Source organism: Symphalangus syndactylus, chromosome 18 (assembly GCF_028878055.3).
Source record: "Symphalangus syndactylus isolate Jambi chromosome 18, NHGRI_mSymSyn1-v2.1_pri, whole genome shotgun sequence".
Lineage (NCBI taxonomy): Eukaryota > Metazoa > Chordata > Mammalia > Primates > Hylobatidae > Symphalangus > Symphalangus syndactylus.
The window spans coordinates 20199290-20221897 of NC_072440.2; the positions used below are offsets into that span (position 1 = coordinate 20199290).

Below are 22608 nucleotides of genomic sequence, written 5' to 3' on the forward strand. Positions count from 1 at the left end.
CCCGCTGGTCCCCAGTGAACCCAAAGGAGGGGGAGCTCAGGCCTCAGGCCCTCCAGGCCTGAGGTTCCAAATCCCAGTTCTTGGGCCAGCTCTGTGCTCCTCTGAGACCAGGCCTACAAACATCCAAGGACCACCTGCTGTATACATGGCCTGTGCCTCAGGGTGCTGAGATGAACTAGGCTCAGCTCCTTCCCCGAAGGTGCCCGTGCGCATCCCTGTTCCGGGACCACCCGTGATACATGACGGCGTAGCGTGTGTTCGAGCGACAGTGGCCGCCATTTTGAACATCAGCTGTTTCAGAGCCTGGGGTTTTGGGAGGACACTCATTCACACATTCATTCGTTCATTCGTTTATTCATTCATTGAATAAACGAATGAACTTCATCATTCATCGAAAGATCTTTGACGGATCTTTACAGGCAACCATCACTCTGGAAGGCCGCTCAGCAGCTTCTACTAAAACCAAACATAGGCCCACGCTAGGGCCCAGCAGGGCCACTCCTGGGTGCATACCCAGGAGAAATGCTCACACACCCTGCGAAAAGCCACGTCCCAGAACAGGTACATCTGTGTTATTGGTAACAGCCCCAACCTGGGACAACCTAGGTGTTCATCAACAGAAGAATGGGGTAGGGTGGTGGTTTTCAACCGGGGATGATTTTGTCCCCCAAGGGACATTTGGCCGTGTCTGGAGACATTTTTGATTGTCACACTTGAGGGGATAGGACACTGGCATCTAGTGGGTAGAGACCAGGGATACAGCTGAACACCCTACAATGTACAGGACAGCCCCACAACAAAGAATCATCCAGCTCAAAATGTCACCAGTGCCATGAGTGAGAAGCCCGCATGGAGTACTACTCAGCCATGAAAAGGACAGGCGACTGAAACACACAAGAGCATGGAGGGATCCCTGCTGGGAAACAGAAGCCAGACGCAGCAGAGCAAACAATGCACGACTCCAATTACATGAAGTTAAGAGCCAGGAGAAGCCAATCTACAGTGAAGGAGGTCAGAAGAGCAGTAACATTAGGGAGTACCCAAGGCGGGTGGGGGACAGGGAAGCTTCGGGGACTGGAGATGTTCTTCTTGACCTGAGTGGTGGCCCCAGGAGAGGACTTATATGAAAATGCCTTGAAGTGCACACTAGGATTTGTGAGCTCAACTTGTACATTTAACCTCAATAAAAAATGGAACAGCTGAGTGCCCTGGCATGGACCTGTGGTCCCAGTTACTTGGAAGGCTGAGGCAGGAGGATCACTTAAGCCCAGGAGTTCAAGGCTGCAGTGAGTTATGATGGTGCCACTGCACTCCAGCCTGGGTGACAGAGCAAGACTTTGTCTCAAAAAAAAAAAAAAAAAAAAAAAAAATGAAGAGCAACTGCTTTAAGGAAAAACAAAAATGCAACTATTAAAAAACCACAATCAGCCAGCACAGTGGCTTACCTGTAATCTCAGCACTTTGCAAGGCCGAGGCAGGCAGATCACATGAGGCCAGGAATTCAAGACCAGCCTGGCCAATATGGCGAAACCCTGTCTCTACTAAAAATAGAAAAATTAGCCAGGTATGGTGGCGCATGCCTGTGGTCCCAGCTACTCCAGAAGCTGAGGCAGGAGAACTGCTTGAACCCAGGAGGCGGAGGTTGCAGTGAGCTGAGATCATGCCATTGCACTCCAGCCTGGGTGGCAGAGTGAGACTCTGTCTCAAAAAATAATAATAATCATAAATAAAATAAACCACAGGCACCTGCTAGGGCACCTGCTATTGCCAAACTCCACAGGAACCTTTACAACAACCTGCAGGGATGGGCATCATCTCTGTTCCTTAGCTTTGCCCAAGGACACAGTTAGTGAGGGACATAGCCAGGATTTGAACCTCATACCCTCCTGTCTTCTAATGCTCCTTTAAGCCTTGTTCCATCTGTGGCCACAGCTGCCTTGGGAGACAGGCATGGCAGACATTATTACACCCCACTTTATGGCTATGAAAATGAAGGCCCAGAGAGGACAGCTCTTGCCCAAGATGACACAGTGATTGAGCTGAGACAGAAAGCTGATCCATAAAATGAAGAGACCTGCCAGGCAGGTGATCCCAGGCCTCCCTCCACTTACGTGCCTCCAGCGCCAAGGAACTCCCCGCATGACAAATGGCATGATTGGTTCTGCTTATAAGCTATGCCGTCTCAGTGCATTGAGATCCTTTGCAGGAAGGGACAAGGGAGTGAGCCCTTCCTTGTTCCTACTCCAGCCCCACTTCTCGGAATCCCCATTGTATAAGAACTCATTGGATTTGGCCAAAGTCTCCGATTCCCAAATATCCAGCAAGCTTCAGTACCCAGTGCAGATAGCGGAGTAGGGGAGGCAATGGCAGGAAACAGAGGCTGCCAGCTGGGACAAGAAGCCAGGGTGGAAGGTCCACAGGAAGGATGCTCCAGCCGAAGAGACTTGCCAGACACAGCTGCTTCCGTCACTGCTGAAGAGAAGGGTCAGGCAGGCCCCTGGGGGCCAGGGTCCCACATTCTGTGGGCTGATCCAGCCTCGGGAGCCCAACCACACAGAAAGTATGCAGGCAACAAGCCTTCCTTGACTCTTGGGCAGGGGCTGCAGATGCCTCCTCTGGGACCTCGCCGTGCCTCGGATGCCCCCCTTCCCCCAAGCAGCCATTGAACTGAGAGGGTGAGGGCTACACCAGTGTGGATTACATTCTCCTCCAGCCTCCCTGGGGACCTGTCCTCCACTGCACGTCTCCCCTGCCTACCCCTGAACACACGTACGTGTTCATGTGTGCATTCCCAAGGAGCGCTGCTGCCCCTCATGCACCTGCACCCCTTATACACGTGTGCACACAGATGCAGCAGGCATTCGCACTCGCACATGCCAGCAGCACTGGGCATAACTGACCCCTCTTCTAGAACAGGAGTTCTTAACCTTTCCTGTGCCACAAGCCCCTTTTCAGAATAAAGTTTTTATTTATTTATTTATTTATTTATTTATTTTAGAGACGGAGTCTAATTCTGTCACCCAGGCTGGACTGCAGTAGTGTGATAGCTCACTGCAACTTCCACCTCCCATGTTCAAGTGATTCTCCTGCCTCAGCTTCCTAAGTGGCTGGGACTACAGGCACGTGCCACCATGTCCAGCTAATTTTTGTATTTTTAGTAGAGACGGGGTTTCATTATATGTTGGCCAGGCTGGTCTGGAACTCCTGACCTCAAGTGATTCACCCACCTTGGCTCCCGAAGTGCTGGAATTACAAGCATAAGCCACAGCACCCAGCCAGAATAGTTTTTTTTTTTTTTTTTTTTTTTTTTTTTTTTTTTTTTTTTTGAGACAGTCTCGCTCTGTCGCCCAGGCTGGAGTGCAGTGGCGCAATCTCAGCTCACTGCAAGCTCCGCCTCCCGGGTTCATGCCATTCTTCTGCCTCAGCCTCTCCGAGTAGCTGAGACTACAGGCGCCCGCCACCACGCCCGGCTAACTTTTTGTATTTTTAGTAGAGACAGGGTTTCACCGTGGTCTCGATCTCCTGACCTCATGATCCGCCCGCCTCGGCCTCCCAAAGTGCTGGGATTACAAGCGTGAGCCACCGCGCCCGGCCTGCCAGAATAGTTTTTAAATGCTTTTTTTTTTTTTTTGAGATGGAGTCTCGCTTTGTCACCAGACTGGAGTACAATGGCACGATCTCGGCTCACTGCAACTTCCAACTCCCTGGTTCAAGCGATTCTCCTGCCTCAGCCTCCCAAGTAGCTGGGATTACAGGCACATAACACCATGCCTGGCTAATTTTTGTATTTTTAGTAGAGACGGGGTTTCACCATGTTGGCCAGGAGAGTCTCAATCTCCTGACCTCGTGATCCACCCGCCTCGGCCTCCCAAAGGGCTGGGATTACAGGCGTGAGCCACCACGCCAGGCCAAATGCATTTTTTTTAATGTTGAAGTGTAGGATTAGTAAACAGGTGCAGTGGTGCACTATAGCCCCAGCTATAGTGGGGAGGCTGAGGCTGGTGGATCACTTGAGCCCAGAAGTTCAAAGCCAGCCTGGGCAATATAGTGGGACATCACTGAAAAAAAAAAACTTCAAAAGTTTTTTCTTTTTAAAGTTTACAGCCAGGCACAGTAGCTCATGCCTATAATCCCACCCAGCACTTTGGGAGGCTGAGACGGGCAGATCACTTGAGGCTAGGAGTTCGAGACCAGCCTGGTCAGACCAACGTGGTGAAACTCCGTCTCTACTAAATACAAAATTTAGCTGGACATGGTGGCTCAGACCTGTAAACCCAGTTACTCGGAAGGCTGAGGCAGGAGAATTGCTTAAAATCGGGAGGCAGAGGCTGCAGTGAGCCAAGATCGCGCCACTGCACTCCAGCCTGGGTGACAAGGGGAGACTCAGTCTCAAAAAAAAAAAAGGCCAGGCCCAGTGGCTCACACTTGTAATCCCAGCACTTTGGGAGGCCGAGCTGGGTGGATCACCTGAGGTCAGGAGTTCAAGACCAGCCTGACCAACATGGTGAAACCCTGTCTCTACTAAAATGCAAAAAAGATTATCCGGGCGCGGTGGCACATGCCTGTAATCCCAGCTACTTGGGAGGCTGAGGCAGGAGAATCGCTTGAACCCAGGAGGCAGAGGTTGCAGTGAGCCAAGATTGCACCACTGTGCTCCAGACTGAGCAACAAAAGTGAAACTCTATCTCAAAAAAAAAAAAAAAAAAGGGTAGAACTAGAAAGGAAGGCAGTTATGTTAAAGTAGTTATCAAAATATTTTTAAAACAAATTTTTGATAGAGAAACATATATTCTTTGTTATCAACACAATGAGTAGCAAGCTCCGGTGCTGGGTTGGATGCTAAATGAGTCTGCCTCAAAGTGATGGCTGTAATGATATTCTGAGAGCTCTACAAGGACCATTGGTGATTTCTACAGGTGACAGCCACAGGAGTTGCTAATAATACCAGTGCAGTTTGTTTCTTCCATCCATAACAGAAAGAAATCCTAAATTTCAGTCAGGGGTCAGTGAAAACAAATAAGCAACTTGTGCCCATGCAAGCTCATGAACCCCAGGTTCAGACCCCTGCTCTAGAAACTCTCTTCCCCTTGGGCCCCAGAAGATGCCACAAGCCCCTAGAATGGTCTTCCTCCCACTTTGTGGTTCTGTCACTTAAATGCTGGGCTCCTCCAGGCCCCCAGCCCTCTGGTCTCCCATCTCCTCTCCTTGACTCCATATCCACTTCCACAGCCTAAATGGCTATGGCTAAGCAGGTCCCAAGTCTGTCCCAGCCCCAGGCACCCTGACTGCTGCGCACCAGGCCTTCCAGATACAGTGCTGGGAAGTCTCTGGGAACCTCAGATTCATCACGTCCAGATAAGATGTAACATATTCTCCCCAGACCACTAAATTCTCCCCCAGTACGTCCCACCTCCATGAAGGATGCACCCCCATCACCAGTCCTGGAAGTTTTCCAGACTAGAACTCTCTGGAACCTCCCTTCCCCTTGCCCCACATCTATCTTGGAGATCTGTCCATTTCACCACCTAAACCCTTCCTCTCTGTCCACTCCTCAATGCGCCATTGCCCCAGGCAGGCTGCATTCTCTCCTTCCTGAACAGCCTTCTCCTGTAGCCTTGTATCCTCTGATACATCCTCCACCTCCATGGCAGCCAGAGAGCCCTTTCAAAACCAAAAGCCTTTTGTGGCTCCCCATTGCCTTCTTTCCAAAGTCCTTGGCTTGGCATACAAGGCCCTCTGTGACAGCACTCTTGGTCTCCCTCCAGCCTCATCTCAGGCCATACAACCTCCACCTCCAACCTTGCCTGCCAGGATGCAACTCATCAAAAGCTGTGCTGCACACCTACTATGTGCAGGGCCAGTGGCCAAGGTCTAGGGAAGAAACAGGCACTCCTGGAACATGGAACCCATCTTCAAGGAGCTCATAGTCCAGCAGAAGGTGAGGAGAATAAGCCAGATACAAAAGGCCTTGTGAGTGGTACAAAGGATGAGTGATCATGCCCAGTGCGGGTTTTTTCTGGGCATTCGGCAGATAGTAGAATGGATGAGAAATGTGGGAGGATAATCAACAAGCATCTGCCAAACAAATGAATGGATAGATGAGTGGATGGATTGATGGATGTGTAAACAGGTTTTTGGGTAGCAGGGTCAATGTTGATTAAATAAGTAATTGTTAGGAAGATGTGTGGATAAATGCATGAATGTAAAGGTTGAGTGGGGGATGGGTGGACAAGCAGATGAATGCATGAAGAGATGGAAAGATAGGTAAATGGATGAATGGCTGGATGGATGGGTGGGTGGGTGGATGGATGGATAGATGGATGGATGGATGGATGGCTAAATGGGTGGATGGATGGATGGATGGATAGATGGTTGGATGGTTGGCTGGATGGATGGATGGTTGGATAGATGAATGTATGGTTGGTTCAATGGACGAGTGGTTGGAGGGTTGGATGGGTGAATGGATGGACAGTTGGATTGATGAATGGATGGATGGATGGATGGATGGATGGATGGATGGATGGATGGACAGTTGGATTGATGAATGAATGGATGGATAGATGGATGGATGGATGGATGGATGGATGGATGGATGGATGGACAGTTGGATGGATGGATGGATGGATGGATGGATGGATGGATGGATGGATAGTTGGGTGCTTGGATGGAAAGACGGATGGATGGATGGATTGTTATATGGATGGGTGGATAGTTGGATGCTTGGATGGGTGGATGGTTAGATGGATGAATGGATGGTTAGATAGATTAATGGATGGATGGATGGATAGATGGATAGTTGGATGGATGGATGGATGGATGGATGGATGGATGGATGGATGGATGGATGGAGTGATGAAGCAAAGAAGGGTGGGTGGGGAGTAAAGATAGGTGAGTGAGTGTATGGAGGAAAGATGGGTGGGTAGAGGTATGGGGGAAAGATGGGTGTGGGGGTGTATGGGTGAAGATGGGTGGGTGGGAATATGGGAAGGTGGTTGGGAATGTGACATTTCAGTAAATGGTAAGTAGCTCCAGGGTTCTAATCCAAGTCTATGTGACTGTACCATCTCCTCCTCCTCCTTCAGGGATCCCCAATCTCAGTCTTGGTGCCCTCCTTCCAAGGCCCTCGACTCCATACTGTGTCACACTTTCAGAGCTTCAAGAGATCTCAGAGACTGCCAGGGCTGGGTTTTTCAGACTGAGTGCTGCTGAATAATTCTTTGTCACTGGGGCTGGATAATTCTTTGCTGTGGGACTCTATCCTCTATCTTGTGCACTGTAGTGTACTTGGCCTTTACCCAGTAGAAACCAGTAGCACATCCTCCCCACGTTGGAACAACCAAAACCGTCTCCAGACATTATGAAGTGTCCCCTGGCAGGCAAAGCCACCCCGATTGAAAACCACTGATATAGCCCACCCCAGCCCAATTTTATGGATGAGGAAACTGAGACCCAGAGAGGAGGGGTTACTTGCCTGAGGTGATCAAGCTTGCAGTAGGTGAAGCCCAGACTGTACCTTGGGGAGAGTCAATCCACAATCATCCTCTCACTGTGACACGGGTGTGGGGCTGGGAGCCTCCCCCACTGCTCCACTGGGAAAAGCCAGGTATAGTCCTCAGCACCCCCTGCTCTGTCCACCTCCACCTTGGCCCTCTTCCCACGGCTCTGCACCACAAGCCTTCACATTCGCACAGCACATCTCAGCCAACCAAGCCTTCTCCTTCTGCTTGGAAGTGCACTCAGAGAGGCCAGATAGCTTGCTCAGCATCACACAGGATAGGCACCCGTGTTAGGATTTGAACTCGGGGAAGAAGAGGGAGACTGGAGAGCAAAGCACAGCTCCATTCGGCAGATGAGGATGGAAATGTGAAAGGTGGTCCTACAGGAGAGCTGGAGAGAGATTAGCAGAAGACATCATGGCTGATGTCTTCCAAGGAAAATAAATGAGGCCATTTGTCTCTCAATGGGATCATGAGACAGTTTCAGGGAGGCAGCAGGGCAGAAGCCCAGGCAGGACGGACCAGTAAAAATCCAATCATGTCTTAAATTCCCTGGCAGGGGCTGGCCCTTCATCAGCCGGCCAGCTTGCTTTCTAGTTCTCCTTCAGTTACGAGATTTCCCATCCCATCAGGTCTCCCACCCAAGCCCCTGCCAGGCTGGGTGGCCCAGGACAGGCACTTCGCCTCTCTGTCAAATAGGCGACTCAGGGCCGGCTCAGCTGCTGGGAGCAGGAACAGCACCCAGCATACAGAAGGCCCCTTATCCACACCGGTGCCTCCCCTCGCAGTCTTCCCCTCTGCCCTCCAGAATCTGGACCCCAAATGTCCTTCCATCCTCACGCACATCCTCTCCCAGCCCACACACCAGGCTATTAGCAACCCTGGTGACCCTAAACTCAGCTCTGAGCCCTTGATCAGGCTGTTTCCTCAGCCAGGAGGCCATGCCCCCTCCCACTTCTCTGCCTCACCACTTCTCCCCTCCCACTCTCTCCTGCCCTAGCTCCGAGGCCTCCTTCTTCATGGGAGGAGGCTCCTGTGGCATCCCACTCAGAACAAGCTGGCTGCCCTGTTCTTCTGTCACTCATGCCCCTCAGAGGGTCCTTCTACCCAGCCTAGACTCCACTTTCCTTCACAAGAGTGTGATTCGGGTGTGGCTCTGCCTCCTCCATCAGACTGGGGACTCCTTAGGGTCACCACTGGGTGCCCAGGCCTGGTGTACTGCGGTCCCACATGACATGGCTGAACAGGCCTGGGGGCGCCTCCACTCAAGCCCAGACCAGTGTCCAACACATAGCTGGGCTCCAACACTTGTCAAATGAATGGGTGATCAATCCATCCATCAGTATCCATTGTAGGGGCCTCTCACCTGGTTTCTAGGCCTCAGTCTTTCCCTCAAGCATCCTCCAGTCTGCTTTGGGAGTCACCATTCTAACAAGTGAATTTGCCCAAGTCCTACCCCTGCTAGACACCCACCCGTGGCACACAAGACCAAGTGTAAGCTCTAAGCTGGCATTTGACACCCTGCCATCCAGCCCCTGCCAAGGTTTCAGCCTAACTAACCCACATGGTTTCAGCCTCACTAAACCCCTCCCTGTGCCCACCGTGTTCCCTCTGCCTGGAAAACCCTCCCTGAACTGTTCTGGAAAATTTCTATTTATACAGCAAGACCCAGGCTGAATAGCCCCTCCCCCAGGCAGGCTTCACCAATGCCCCCAGATTGGATCATGGACAGCCTTGCAGTTCTCTTTACACAAAAACCTCCATGCCAGGGTACCTGGGGTTGCCCTGGGGGTCAGGCTCCTCCAATGCCTGCCGGGCCTGCCCGGCTGGTCAGTGAAAGTGCGGCCTCCGCTCTGGCCCCGCTGAGCATCCCTGGGAATGGTGCCTGATGCTGACTTTTATTTCTGAGAAAAACAACTTTCTCCACAGCAGATGGAGGGAAACGGACAATTTCCCAGACATGTGTTGCTGCTTCCAGTAATGCTGGCCTCCCGTCTGGACAGCCCATTAGGCCAGGGCTGAAGGCAGAAGGGACACCTCCCCCTCTATAGAGCCCCTTCCCCAGAGATATGGCTTTGATGTGTGTCTCCTCCAAATCTCCTGTGAAACATGATCCCCAGTGCTGGAGGTGGGGCCTGGAGGGAGGTGTTTGGGTCATGGGGTGGATCCCTCCTGAGGGGCTCAGTGTCCTCCCCAGGGTAACAAGTGAGTTCTCTATTAGTTCATGTAAGAGCTGGTTGTTTAAAAGAGCTTCAAAGAGGCTGGGCATGGTGGCTCAGGCCTGTAATCCCAGCACTTTGGGAGGCCAAGGCTGGTGGATCACTTGAGGTCAGAAGTTCCAGACCAGCTTGCCCAACATGGCAAAACCCCATCTCTATTAAAAATACAAAAAAAATTAGCCGGGCATGGTGGTGGGCACCTGTAATCCCAGCTACTTGGGAGGCTGAGGCAGAAGAATCGCTTGAACCTGGAAGGCAGAGGTTGTAGTGAGCAGAGATCGCGCCATGGCACTCTAACCTGGGCAACAAGAGCAAAACTCTGTCTCAAAAAAAAAAAGAGCTTGAAAGAGTCTGGCACCACTCCCTCTCTCTCCATGCGACACACCTTCTCCCCCTTGCCCTTCCACCATGAGTAAAAGCTTTCTGAGGTCCTGACCAGAAACAAATGCTGGCACCACGCTTCTTGTACAGCCTGCAGAACCATGAGCCAAATAAACCTCTCTTCTTTAGAAACTACCCACCCTTGGGTATTCTTACACAGCAATGCAAACAGACAGATACACCCAGCCATAAGCGGGCGAGGGTAGGGATGGCTCTTGCCTGACAGTCTGGGTCCTGCGCTTGCCTCCTCTGGCTTTGCTGATGACTCAGTGTGTGGCCCTAGGCATGGCATGCTCCCTTCCTGGGCCTCAGTCTCCCCAGCTGTGGGTGGAGAGTTGGCACTCGCTGCCCTGTACCCTCTTAGGAGGTGCTCAGAGAGTCTGCTGGGTCATGGTAGGTGGGGAAGAGCCCTGTGAACTGGAGAGTGCCTGAAGCTTGGGAGCACCAGGCCTGTGCTGGGCATTGGAGACATAGTAAAGTCAGAGGCATAAGCCCTGTCTTCCAGGGTGTCATAGCCCAGTGCAGGGGACAAAGCTAGCAGCAAACGACTACTGGGAGGACAGAAGGGCAGGACCCACGTAGGGCTGAGGAGGCTAGTGAGGAAAAGGGAAGACTTCCTGCCGATGGTGCCTGGAAGTTGGGCTTGTGGGGCTGGTGGGGTTGAGAACCACGGCGATGGGGAAGGGCATCACAGGTGGTGCCCAGCAGGAGCAAAGGCAGAGGAAGGGAAAGGTTGGGAAGCCTCAGCAGCTGGCTGGGGCTTCAGAACAGAGCACTGGACCCCAAGGGAAAGAACGGGTAGAATAGGGCTGAAGGATAATAGGCAGATGGTGGAGACCTCGAGTCCAGGCTCAGTTAGCCAATTTCCGGGAGCTACGGGGAGTGAGGAAAGAATCAGCACACAAATGAAGGGAGGCAGGGAGCAGTGAAGCAGGGCAGGGACAGCAGCCCCTCTGGGTGCACAGCACTTGACAGCGGATAAACCCCCAAGGAGGAAGGCGAACTGGGAAGGAGAGGGGGGGCCCAGGGGAGAGGTGACTGCCAAGGTCACACAGTTTTGGGCACCTGGCCCAGTGCTCTCTCTGCAGAGCAGGGGAGGAGGAGGGAGGGTGGTACCAGTCGTCACGTGGGGCAAGGTCCCAGGAGCTGCCTGTGTAGACAAGAAGAGATGGAAGAACCCAACCCCAGACACTCCCAGTGGCCCCACCAGAAAGGACTGGGGGCAGGGAGGATGGAGATTAGATTAAGGGAGGACTTCCTAATAGTCCAGAGCTCCCAGAGAGTCCCAGAGGCCTTTACCAGAGGCCTGAGGCCCTGTCTGGAGCAGAACTGAGAGGTGGCCTGCTCAGAGGCAGGGGCAGGGGCTAAGTGACCAGGGCAGGGACAGCAGGCGATGGGAGGAGGTCTTCTGCAGAGATGGCGCCATTCCTCTCCCAACACACTTACAGCTTTCCAGGCCCCACTCCCCACCTTCCTGCCCTCCCACCTCCGGGAGCCAACAATTTCCCACCCTGGCCAAGCCCTAGGCGTCTCAGCCCATTGCAGGCTCAGGAACCTGCCAGCACCACCGTCAGCTCCAGAGTGCACACAGCTGCCACTCAGCACTTAGTTTGTCCATGCTTGCCCCAGAATTCTCATTGGACCCCCCTTAATATCCTCAACTGGGGGCCACTGTGGCCCCCATTTCACAGATGAGCAAACAGAGGCTCAGCAAGGGCAAGGGACTTGGCCAAGGCCACTGGTCTAAGAAGCCAGGAGCAGATCTTCCTTCACTTGGCAACCAAGCCACGGACCCTGGGGTCACCTCTGAGTCTCCATCTCCTAACACCAACCCTAAAGGAGCCAGAGCTACACCAAGCCCCCTCTCCAGGCCCTCAGCCGGCACCCTGGTCCACTATCGTTTCTCACCATCATCCCACAGGCGCCTCTCGACGGGTCTCCTGGCTGCACAGCCAGAGCAGTTTTCCTCCTGTACAAAAAGGCCAGAGCTGTGCTCTGCACAGCCCAGGCTCACAGCTCACACTCGGGAAAGGCTTGGTGGATGTACTAATGACTGGGAGAACAATGGATGAACACGAGCCATTCCCTCCTTGGACAGCCTCAACCATTGTCACGCACAGCACAAGACTGGGCTCCGAGGGGCCATGAGGAGACCGGGCACCCTGGCCTCTTCTTGCCCAGTGCCAGATGAAATCAGTGGATGCGAGAGGCAGGGGTCTCCACCAGGTGCATGGGCAGAACCAGATGGTCGCTTAGAAGCACAGACATTGGCTGGACACAGTGGCTCCCGCCTGTAATCCCAGCACTTTGGGAGGCCAAGCCCAGCAGATCACCTGAAGTCAGGAGTTCAAGACCAGCCTGGCTAAAATAGTGAAACCCCGTCTCTTATTAAAAATTCAAAAATTAGCCCAGCATGGTGGTGTGCTTCTGTAATTCCAGCTACTCAGGAGGCTGGTGAAACCCCATCTCTACTAAAAACACAAAAATTAGCTGGGTGTGGTGGTGAGCACCTGTAATCCCAGCTACTCAGGAGGCTGAGGCAGGAGAATCACTTGAAACTGGGAGGCGAAGATTGCAGTGAGCCAAGATCGCACCATTGCACTCCAGCCTGGGCGACAGTGCGAGACTTGGTCTCAAAAAAAAAAAAAAAGGAAGAAGAAGAAAAGAAAGAAGAAGAAAGAAGAAAGGAAGAGGAAGAGGAAGACGAAGCAGAAGCGGAAGCAGAAGTGGAAGCAGAAGCAGAAGCAGAAGCAAAAGCAGAAGCAGCACAGACATCCAGACCCCAGCCCTGGCAGGCAGAGAGCTGGAGCCAGACAGGGGAGCAGAAGCAGACACAAATCGGCAGAGGGGCAAGGCGGGGTCAGGAGAGAACCAGGACCACAAAGGCACAGAGGCGGGGGCCCACCCACGAGGAGGGCGGCCGGGAAATGGGTGCCCTGGACAGCCCCTTCCAGACCTGGTGCCCAACTTTCCCCATCCCACAGACCGGGAGACGAGGGCGCAAAGAGTTATTGGGCAGCTGGCCTCTCCTGCCTCCCCCCAGGCTGGCGCCCTCCCCTTCCCGGAGCAGAGAGGCGGCCTTCACAGCCGACTGGCTTCCCCACTATGCATCACTGCTTCCCACCACAGCAGAAGCGCTGGCTCAGCACTGGCTGGCGTGCAGGAGGCCCAGCCCAGGAGCGTGCCAGGAGGGCAGGGGGCTACAGACTTCCCAAGGGGTTCCCTTCAGCAGGCCACAGAGAGGCAGCGGGACCCTCGCCCCACTGCCTGGAAACAGGAAGCTCCCCTCTGCCCTGGTGGAGTGTGGAGAACCTGGTGTTTCTCCAGACTCTGCAGGTGGCAATGTTGTCCTGAATAAAAGCCAGGGCTGGGGAGGCACAGAAATCGGGGTTTTGATGCCAGCTCCGCCACAGCCTGGCTGTGCAACCCTGGATAAAAGTGACTCAACCTCTTTGAGCTTCACTTTCCTCATCTGTAAAATGGGGCTATGAGAGCCCCTATCCCCACGGGTGGTTATGAGGGTTAAAGCTCGTAATACAGACAAAATGCTTTCAGCAATCAGCATCATCTCTCATCCTGCACATTTCTGTGCTGGACACACCGCTGGGTGCTTTACAGGAATCATCGCTAATCATCTTTAATCAACCCGTTAAAGAGATGAGAAAACTGAGGCTCAGGGAGGGGGAAAAGGAAGTGAGCGCAACCCACCCTGGCCCTTCACTCATATGCCGCCAGCTATGCTCCTAAGAAAGGCTCTGAAGGCTGGGCACGTTGGCTCACGCCTGTAATCCCAGCACTTTGGGAGGCCGAGGCGGGCAGATCACTTGAGGTCAGGAATTCAAGACCAGCCTGGCTAAAATGGTGAAACCCCGTCTCTTATTAAAAATTCAAAATTAGCCCGGCATGGTGGTGCGCTTCTGTAATTCCAGCTACTCAGGAGGCTGAGGTGGGAGAATCACTTGAACCCAGGAGGCAGAGGTTGCAGTGAGCCAAGATCATGCCACTGCACTCCAGCCTGGGTGACAGAGAGAGACTCTGTCTCAAAAAAAAAAAAAAAAAAAAAAAAAAAAAGGAAAGAAAAGAAAGAAAGGCTCTGAAAGTCTAATCTAGGGTGGAAAATAATAATAGGTTTCAGGCTGATGGCTCCCCATAGCTGCCAGAGGTGCCCTGCTGGAGAATGCCGGGAGGCTCGATTAGCAATGTCTGCACTGATGGGGGCATGGCCACTAGCAGCAGAACAAGCTCAAATTCACCTAAGTTAACAGAGATTGGATCTGATGTTCCTTGGAAACAATGTCCTCTGAAGGTGTTATGTTCTATCTAAAGACCTGTCCCCAATGTCTAATTGAATCTACAGCAAGCAGAGTGTTGACTCAGCAGTACGTGAGGGCCTGTTCAGGGTTCAGGCACAGGTAATCAGAGTGATAACCACACATACGGCGGCTTTTCCAGTCCCCAAACTCCACTGTCACATTGCCCTGCTCTGTCCTCAGTGCAATCAACCCTGTGGAGTGGGTATTACCACCCATGTTTGACAGGTGAGGAAACTGGGGCTCGGAAATGTTAAGAAACTGACCCATGGTCACACAGCAAGAGACAGAACCAGCCTCCAGGTCTGTGTGATTCAGGTGCCCAGCACTTTCCACGGTGCCACACGCCACCTCCCCGTGATTCAAGTAGCACAATCTATCCTCTGACATTTCGAACCCAGAGGCCTTGCAGCTGCACCCGCAGCTGACAGCCCATGCCCATGGCCCAGGCCAGGCAGGGAGCGGTGCTGACATTTGGGCGAGTGGCCCTTTCCCACCCCAGCTCGCAGGCTCCATGAGGGTCCCAGCAGCCTGCTGGCTCTCCAGTGAGTCAGGCAGTGACTCAGGGCCTAGCTCCAGGCGGGAAGAGGAGCCGAGTCAGGGAGCACCAGGCTTCAAAGAGCAGCTGACTCTGGGCCAGGGCCCCTCAGCACCAGGGACACGAGCTCAGGACAGGCTGTCTGGGGGACCCTCCCATGCTATCCTCCCCTTCCCGGGCCTAGCCATCATGACAGCAGCTCCCACCAGCCTGACTCTGATGCTACGCATCCACCATCCCTTTGGGTTCTCAGTGGGGAAGAGAGTCGCCCTCTGCAGGGTCTAGACACGTGAAAGGTCATTTATGGTAGTCACAATGATTGAAGGACACTACTACTACTGAATATGCAAGACAGACAAGACTACAAAGCACTGTCGACCCCCAAATGCCAATGGTGTCCCATTGAGGAGTGCAAGCTTAAGCACTGCCCCAGGCCCCCTCCCACGGAGCACAGGAGGGAGTGAAGTTTCCAGCCAGGAAAGAATCCTAGAGCCTTCAGCCCCTGCCCCACCCACACACACACACCCCATCCCAAGCCCCTAAAGCCCACCCTGAGCTCCCCACGACTGAGTCCCTGCTCCAGGGGCCCCCTATGGACAGCCAAGTCTCCTGGGTCTCTGTTTGTGGAACCCTCCTTGGCCCCTCTCCCATCTGACCCAATTCAGCTATGAAATCTCAGGCCAGCAGCGGCTGCAGCCACCGGGTCCAGAATCCTCCAACTCCTAGGCACACAGCATCACAGCCACCAAGTCTTAGGCTCACACACTCTTTGAAACACAGAATTTTGCAGGCTTTGAATAACAGAAGCTTAGAATTTCAGTGTCGCTGAGGCTTAAATCTTAACTTTGAACCCTTAGACTGTCACAGAAGTTTTGAGTCTGAGTGTCCCAGAGCTGACACCTTTGAAGTTGCTGTGCTTTTGAGTCGCCAAATCTCTGGCCTGAAGAGAGTCCGTATCCCACCAGTTAAGGCTGAGACCTGAATCACCTCTATCCCAGTCCAGCCTCAGCAGCCCTGGCCATGGGGATGCCGTGGGAACCCTCGCCCTGCGCAGCTCCCGGGACTGAAAAGTCCCTCCTGATGGAGGGGGGCTGCTTTCTGCCCCACCCCTTAGACCCAGGGCTGTCTCCAAGACAGACAAGAGGCAGGCCCAGCTCTTCCCAAAACCAGTACTCCTCTCCCTCCTGGGCCAGCCCCACTGTTGTCTCCAACCCCAGGCCACGACCCACATACCCTGAGGGTGGGGGTGAGAGGGGTGGTAAAACCAAGGAGACAGTGGCCCCAAGGACTCTGTTTGCCCAACAGGCCAGAAATATGGAAAACTGGGTGGGTTCCCAGAGGCTGGCTCACTCGGTGGTCAGGGGTCAGGGTGCCTGAGGTCAAGGCAGCCCCCATGGCGTGTGTGGCTAACACTCTGGGCTCCCAGGGCTGGAAGGGGTGATTCGTCTGCCGTCTCCTTTTTAGGTGGAGGTGCTGAGGCTCAGAGAGAGGAGACTGCCCAGGGTCACACACATGGCAGACAGGACTCGACCACCCCCATCTAGGGGCCTCTCCGTGACACTTGGGCAGTAGCCCAGCCAGAGCCCACCAGAGATGCAGCTGGGTCAGACTCCCAGGCCAAGTCATCTGAGCCATGCCCCTGCCTCAAGCCCAGAGCAGTATTGCCCATCCAGACCCCCCAAGGCTCAAAGAGGCAAAGTGACTTACTCATGGTCACACAGCACCCAAGTGACAGAGCCAGAATCAACTCTTGTCATCTCACCCAGGAAAGGCCCCTGAGACATTGTGACATTGTCCCCCTGGTCCTCCTGCCAGCCTTTCTCTTCCTAAAGGCCCAGAACTCCTGTGGCCACCCCCTTCTCAGGCCTGACACTCCTCTGTTCACATGCCACAAGCCCCTGAGGTTTCCCCAGTGCTTTGTATTAAAACTAGCCATGTAGGCTGGGCACAGTGGCTCACACCTGTAATCCCAGCACTTTGGGAGGCCGAGGTGGACGGATCACGAGTCAGGAGTTCGAGACCAGCCTGACCAACATGCTGAAACCCCATCTCTACTAAAAATACAAAAATTGGTAGGGCATGGTGGTGGGCGCCTGTAGTCCCAGCTACTTGGGAGGCTGAGGCAGGACAATTGCTTGAACCTGGGAGGCGGAGGTTGCAGTGAGCCGAGATAGCACCACTGCACTCCAGCCTGGGTGACAGAGCAAGACTCCGTCTAAAAAAAAAAAAAAAAAAAAAAAACTAGCCACATGGATGGTCCCTGCCTCCCTCTTCCCCGGGCACTTCCTGGGATCTCTGCCTCTTTGTCCTCGGTGTCCCAGGGCAGATGTCAGTGAGTGCTGGGTAAACTAATTACCGAGCAGACCCTCTCACCAAGCCTGAGACCCTGTGAGCCATCCCCCAGAAGGAGCGGGGAGGCTCTTAGCCCCCACCCGGCAAGGAACACCCAGTTCTGCATCCCATTCCAGCAGAGACCCACTGGTTTCCAAAAGTTAGGGGGATCCAGGGCCCATGATCACCTCAGCCCCCTACAGAAGGGAAGCCTGGCAGTCCTGCAGCCAGTCTCAACATCCCAGCCTGCATCTGGCATCCCTGGATTCCAGGGCAGGACTCATGCCTGCACCTGACCCACCAGCTCTCCACACCCTGCCCTGTGTGGCCACAAGCACCAGAATCTCAAGCCACATATGGGCATTTTCTGGTGGGCCCCTCAAACCACAAGGCCACCATGGCTTGGGTCCCCAAGCCTCCTCCTCAGTGGTCCCCAGCCCCCACTTAACCCTGCAAGCCAGTGCCACACAGTCCTTCCACAGCACAGATCTCTCCAGCCCCTGCTTCAAATCCTGCCCTTGGAGCACAGTCCCATCCCTCATGCAGCCCCCAAGGCCCTGCAGGGCTCCCGCTGTACCAGCAGCCTCACCTCACTCCTGTCTGCCCCTCAGGGCTCCAACACGGCCTGCAGCTCCTCCCTTCTCCAGGCTTCGTTCCTGCCATGACCTCCTCCTGCCTCCCACTGCCCTCTCTACCCAACCAACGCCTTTCCTTATTGAGGAGTCAGCTCTGGCATTGCCCATGTACACCCAGCAAACACTGCCAGAGCACCCACGATGTGCCAAGCACTGTGCTGGGTGCTAAGGTCCCCATCCCGGTCATCTGACAGTACCCCAGGGGAGGCAGATGTCAGATTCAGAATTGATGTGACAGTTAGATATGAAGTGGAGGAGGAATCCCAGAGGGCTTCCCTGAGGAGGTGATGCTTAAGCTGGGATTTTAAGGATGTAGCAAAGGATTTGGCCAGGTCCAGGGGGAAGGGAAAAGCTTTCCAGACAGAGGGAAGAGCCAGTGAGAAGACTCTGAGGCTCAGAAGAGCACAGGGGGATGCCAAGTGGTGGGAAGTGAGGCTGGGTGGGACATGCAGGCCCTGATGGGCTGGATTAGGACTTTGCTCTGCACCTCCGGGACCATAGCAAATCATGACAGTCTCAAGCAGGGGGGACATGAGCCCACTGGAGGCAGCAAGTGGAGGCAGGAGGCCTTGGAAGAGCCTGCTTGGAGGCACAGCAAGGAGAATGAGTCCTGCCCTGGGTGTTGGGATCGGCTGCCCTGCTGCCCACGCCCACAGTTCCTGATTACGGCTCCCATCCTCTGTATTGTCACGGCCCATCAGGTGGCTCCAGAGTCTGACTGATCTGCATTCCCAGCCCAGTACAGGTCTGGGGCCCACACTCAAGGACTTTCTGAGCCAGCCAGCCACTGGACTGACCCCACAGCCACCAGCAACTTCCAGAACCTTCACATCAGCAGAACACCAGGTCCTCATCCTTTTGAGGTCTCCCCAGACCCACCCTCTGAGCTCGCTCACCACCACCAAGGCCCAGTGGCCTCACCGCAGACCTCAGGTCTCCTAGCCGGAGCAAGGTGTGAGCAACAGGACTCAATCCAGCCCCCCACCCTTCAGCCCCTGCAGGGCCCCAATCAGCCGAGGCTGCGGAGGATATGGGTTGCACACCATCTTGATACACCAGTTCCGGGGGCTGGTGGTCTGTCGCAGGCAGAAGAAGGCAACGGGCGCCAGGTCTGGGTGTGGGACATGAGGATCAGCTCCATCCAGGGGCTCCTCCAGGCCTGGCGGGGAGGATGGGGGGCTCCGGGGTCCGGGCTGCTCCGTGGTGACTCCCGGCTCAGCGGCTGGGGCTGCTGCAGATGAGGAGGGCGGGGAGGCACTCTCAGCCATGTCCACGCTGAGCTGGGAGCCCTGGGGAAGACAGAGAGGGTAGCACGTGGTGGGGACAGGCCTGGTACATGCTCCCCAACTGCCTCTCCACCAATAAGTGGACGGATGCGGCTCTGACAGCCCCACCTGAGCCCCACAGGCCCCTCACCCTCACTCTTGTATGAGGATTACGAAACAGCTGAGGGCCCAGCTGCACCCAACTTGGAATCCACTTCCAAGCTGGGTGATCATGGGGCAAGTCTGCTCACCCTGGCTGATCCTCAGTTTTGGCAAACAAAGATAGTGGGGAGAATAAAGCCTTCTTAGAATATAATTGTGATATTAACTCTTTTTTTGTCTATCAGCAGTTTTCTGTATTTGAAATCTTTCATCATTTAAGAGAAAAAATGTTTAAGTAATTATAGACAATCAAAAAAGAAAGACGGAAGGGAGGGAGAGAAGGAGGGAAGGAACGAAGGAAGGAAGGAAGGGAGGGAGGGAGGGAGGGAGGAAGGAAGGAAGGGATGTTAACTTTTTTACAAGACTAGAGCTATGTATTTATTGCACTATCAAATGTAAAGAAAACTTGCAAGAAAAAAGAGGTGATTGTAAAGACAGACATTATTGCCAGGACAATGCAGGTTACAAAGGCAAAGTCGTGGTGCTGCAGAATCAGAAACTGGGGGAACCCTGGCAAGCCAGGAGGGAATCACAGTTGGCTTCCCTGAGGAAGTGACCCCTGAGCTGAGACCTGCAGCTGAGCCCTTGACCCAGGGACCCCCCCAGCCACTGCCTTACAAGGCTGAGAACCCAGGAATCTTAGAGTCCACCCTCCTTGCCTTACAGATGAAGAAACCCAGGCCCAGAGAAGGGACAGGACAGACATGTAGCGGAGTAACAGCAGAAATAGAATTCCAGTCAAAGGCCAGGCGCGTGACTCACACCTGTAATCCCAGCACTTTGGGAGTCCAAAGTGGGTGGATCACTGAGGTCAGGAGTTTGAGACCAACCTGGCCAACATAGTGAGACCTCATCTGTACTAAAAATACAAAAATTAGCTGGGCGTGGTGGCGCACGCTGTAATCCCAGCTACTCGGGAGGCTGAGGCATGAGAATCACTTGAACCCGGGAGGTGGAGGTTGCAGTGAGCCGAGATCACACCACTGCAGTCCAGCCTGGGCAACAGAGCAAGACTCTGTCACCAAAAAAAAAAAGAAAAAAAAAAAGAAAAGAATTCCAGTCAGAGCCCGCTTCCTGGGTCTGTGGCTCAGGCAGCTGCACAGGGCCCTGTGCTCAGAAGGGCGCTGAACTTGCTTTAGAATTCTGCTGTCACCAACATGAAATTCTTAATTTCTTATCAAGAGGTCCCACATTTTCATTTTGTTCTAGGTGATGCAAATCATCTCGCTGGCTCCGACTCCAACTCAGGGCACTTCTACACCCTGGCCTTGTCTGATGCTCACAACCACCTCAGGAGGACTATTATGCCCATTTGGCAGGTGAAGAAACTGAGGCCAAGAGAACAAAGCGGGTTGTCAAGGCTATGCACCCAGCCAAGTGAAGCACTAGGTGGTGTTCAGAGGCCAGAATCCCAGCGCCAGACCCCCAGGCAGGCTTCATGACAACTGATGGTGCCCTCACTGGCTGAGAGCCTCCACAACCAGTCAATGGCAAGATGGGACAGACAGCCACTCCCAGGGCCTGCGCCTCACCACCTCACCCCAAAGGGTACTAGTCCCTAAAACTTTGTCCACTGGAGTCCCTGGGACCCTAGAACCCCTACAGGGCCAGTCTGGGCCGTGGGATTGAGAGATGGGGTCCACATCCCTGGTGCCCGCCCAGCTGCTGCTGGGCTGTCGACCAAGCCACCTGGAGCTGATGCATTTGGACATTTCTCTGGCTCCTGGGGGCAACAGGCGGGAGTTGGCACCTCCTGCCACTTCCCCTGGCTGGTCAGGGAGACAGAGTTTTCTCCTGAGCTCAGGGCTTTGCTCTTGATTCCAGAAAAGCAGCCACGGGCCTTACATAAGCTCCCAGGCACCTTGGCCTGCCACGTGTCAACCTCCTGGGCTGAAACACACCCTCCCGAGGGTGGCTCCAGCTCTGCCCACCACCGTGCCAGCCTCGGAGCCCACCACTCCCTCCCCTGGCCATTTGCTCTGGCCAGATTGGACCTCCTCAGGTCCTAGGCCCTGTTCCCGCTCTTCCCTCTCACTGGGGCACCTTCCCTTCCCCCAAGGCCCTGTTCTCCCAGGCCCTACTGATTCATTCATTTGTCCAGTGAGCACCTACTATGTGTGGGCACTGTGTGGGCTTCGGGCTATGCTGGGGCACGAGCCAGACTCAGCACCAGCCCCCATTCAGCCCACACTTCCGCAGAGGAAAGAGACACACCGATCAATTAATTTCTTTCTTTCTGCTTTTCCACAACTCTTATCACCATCAAACACGGTGCATAATTTATGTCTTTGTATCTCCATGATTTGGTGTCTGTCTCTCCAGCCTAAGAGAAGCCTGTAAGGGAGGTGTATCCCCTCACTGCTGTATCCCCAGTGCCTGGAATGGTGCCTGGAGCATACTAGGTGCTCAATCAATATTTGTTGACTAAGTGAATAAAAAGTGCTGGGAAGTAAATAAACATGAGGGAAAGGTGGGAGTGGAGACAATCATCTTGCCCTCTCTAAAGGAAGAGATGTTTAAGTGAAAACCAAGAACTGGGAGGCCACAGTCCTGACTGATCTGCTGGAAGAGCACAGGAGGAATAGCACGTGTGAAGGCCAGGGGAATGGGGCCCGCTCGGTGCATTTAAGGAAGGTAAGCGAGGCCGAGCCTCGGGCAGGGAGGCAGATGGAACCAAAGAGTTTGGCAGGGCCCTGGGGGAGAACACAGAGGAGTGTGGGTTTTATCCCAAGTTCAACAGAAGCCACAGGTGGGTTTTAGGCAGGGGAGTGGTGTTCTCTGGTCTGTTTCTAAGCCATCTCTCTAGGGCCTGAAGGGAGAGTGGATGAAGGGGCAGGGGTGGAGCAGGAAGGGCCCGGAGGAGCTGGGCTGGCCTGCCCTTGGCTGCTGGTGAAGACAGGGTGAAGGCAGTGGATTGAGATTTATTCTCCAGGTAAAGCACCTGGTCTTGCATCAACCACAGTGGCACACCTGCAACCCTCTCCCCAGAATTACCGAAGTCCTTCCTGAAACCACACAGGTGGAAAGAGCTCCCCCGGCCTCCGGAACTGCACAAAACTACCCCCTTCCTGCCTCTGGGCTACGTCGCTTGCACTGACTTTATGTTGCTTCTCTTGGCCTGTTTAATGCCGCCACACTGTGCTGCCCTTGTGCTCACACCTCTCCCCTCACTGTGGACTCCCAGAAACCACACCCCTAAGGCCACCACCCCCAACTCTCTCCCCAGTGTCCACCCAGCCTCTACCCTCTGACCTGCTCCTAGCGGCCACCC

The 22608-nt window shown here is 54.0% G+C and overlaps 1 protein-coding gene and 1 long non-coding RNA gene across 4 annotated transcripts in view; one reads left to right on the forward strand and one right to left on the reverse strand.

Moving 5' to 3' along the window:
* The window catches only part of CACNA1I (calcium voltage-gated channel subunit alpha1 I), a 134083-nt gene that overhangs the window by 101064 nt on the left and 10411 nt on the right, over positions 1–22608 (reverse strand). For all 3 annotated transcript variants that reach the window (XM_063622881.1, XM_063622882.1, XM_055251946.2), the window contains exon 2: positions 18943–19199. In XM_063622881.1, the coding sequence (XP_063478951.1) occupies positions 18943–19178 (236 nt within the window). In that variant the 5' untranslated portion in view covers positions 19179–19199. The remainder of the gene's footprint in view (positions 1–18942; positions 19200–22608) is intronic.
* On the forward strand, positions 16–22578 carry LOC129467406 (uncharacterized). Its single transcript, XR_008652378.2, has 4 exons — positions 16–561; positions 5766–5938; positions 18646–18862; positions 20547–22578. It is a non-coding gene; the product is annotated as an uncharacterized lncRNA (long non-coding RNA).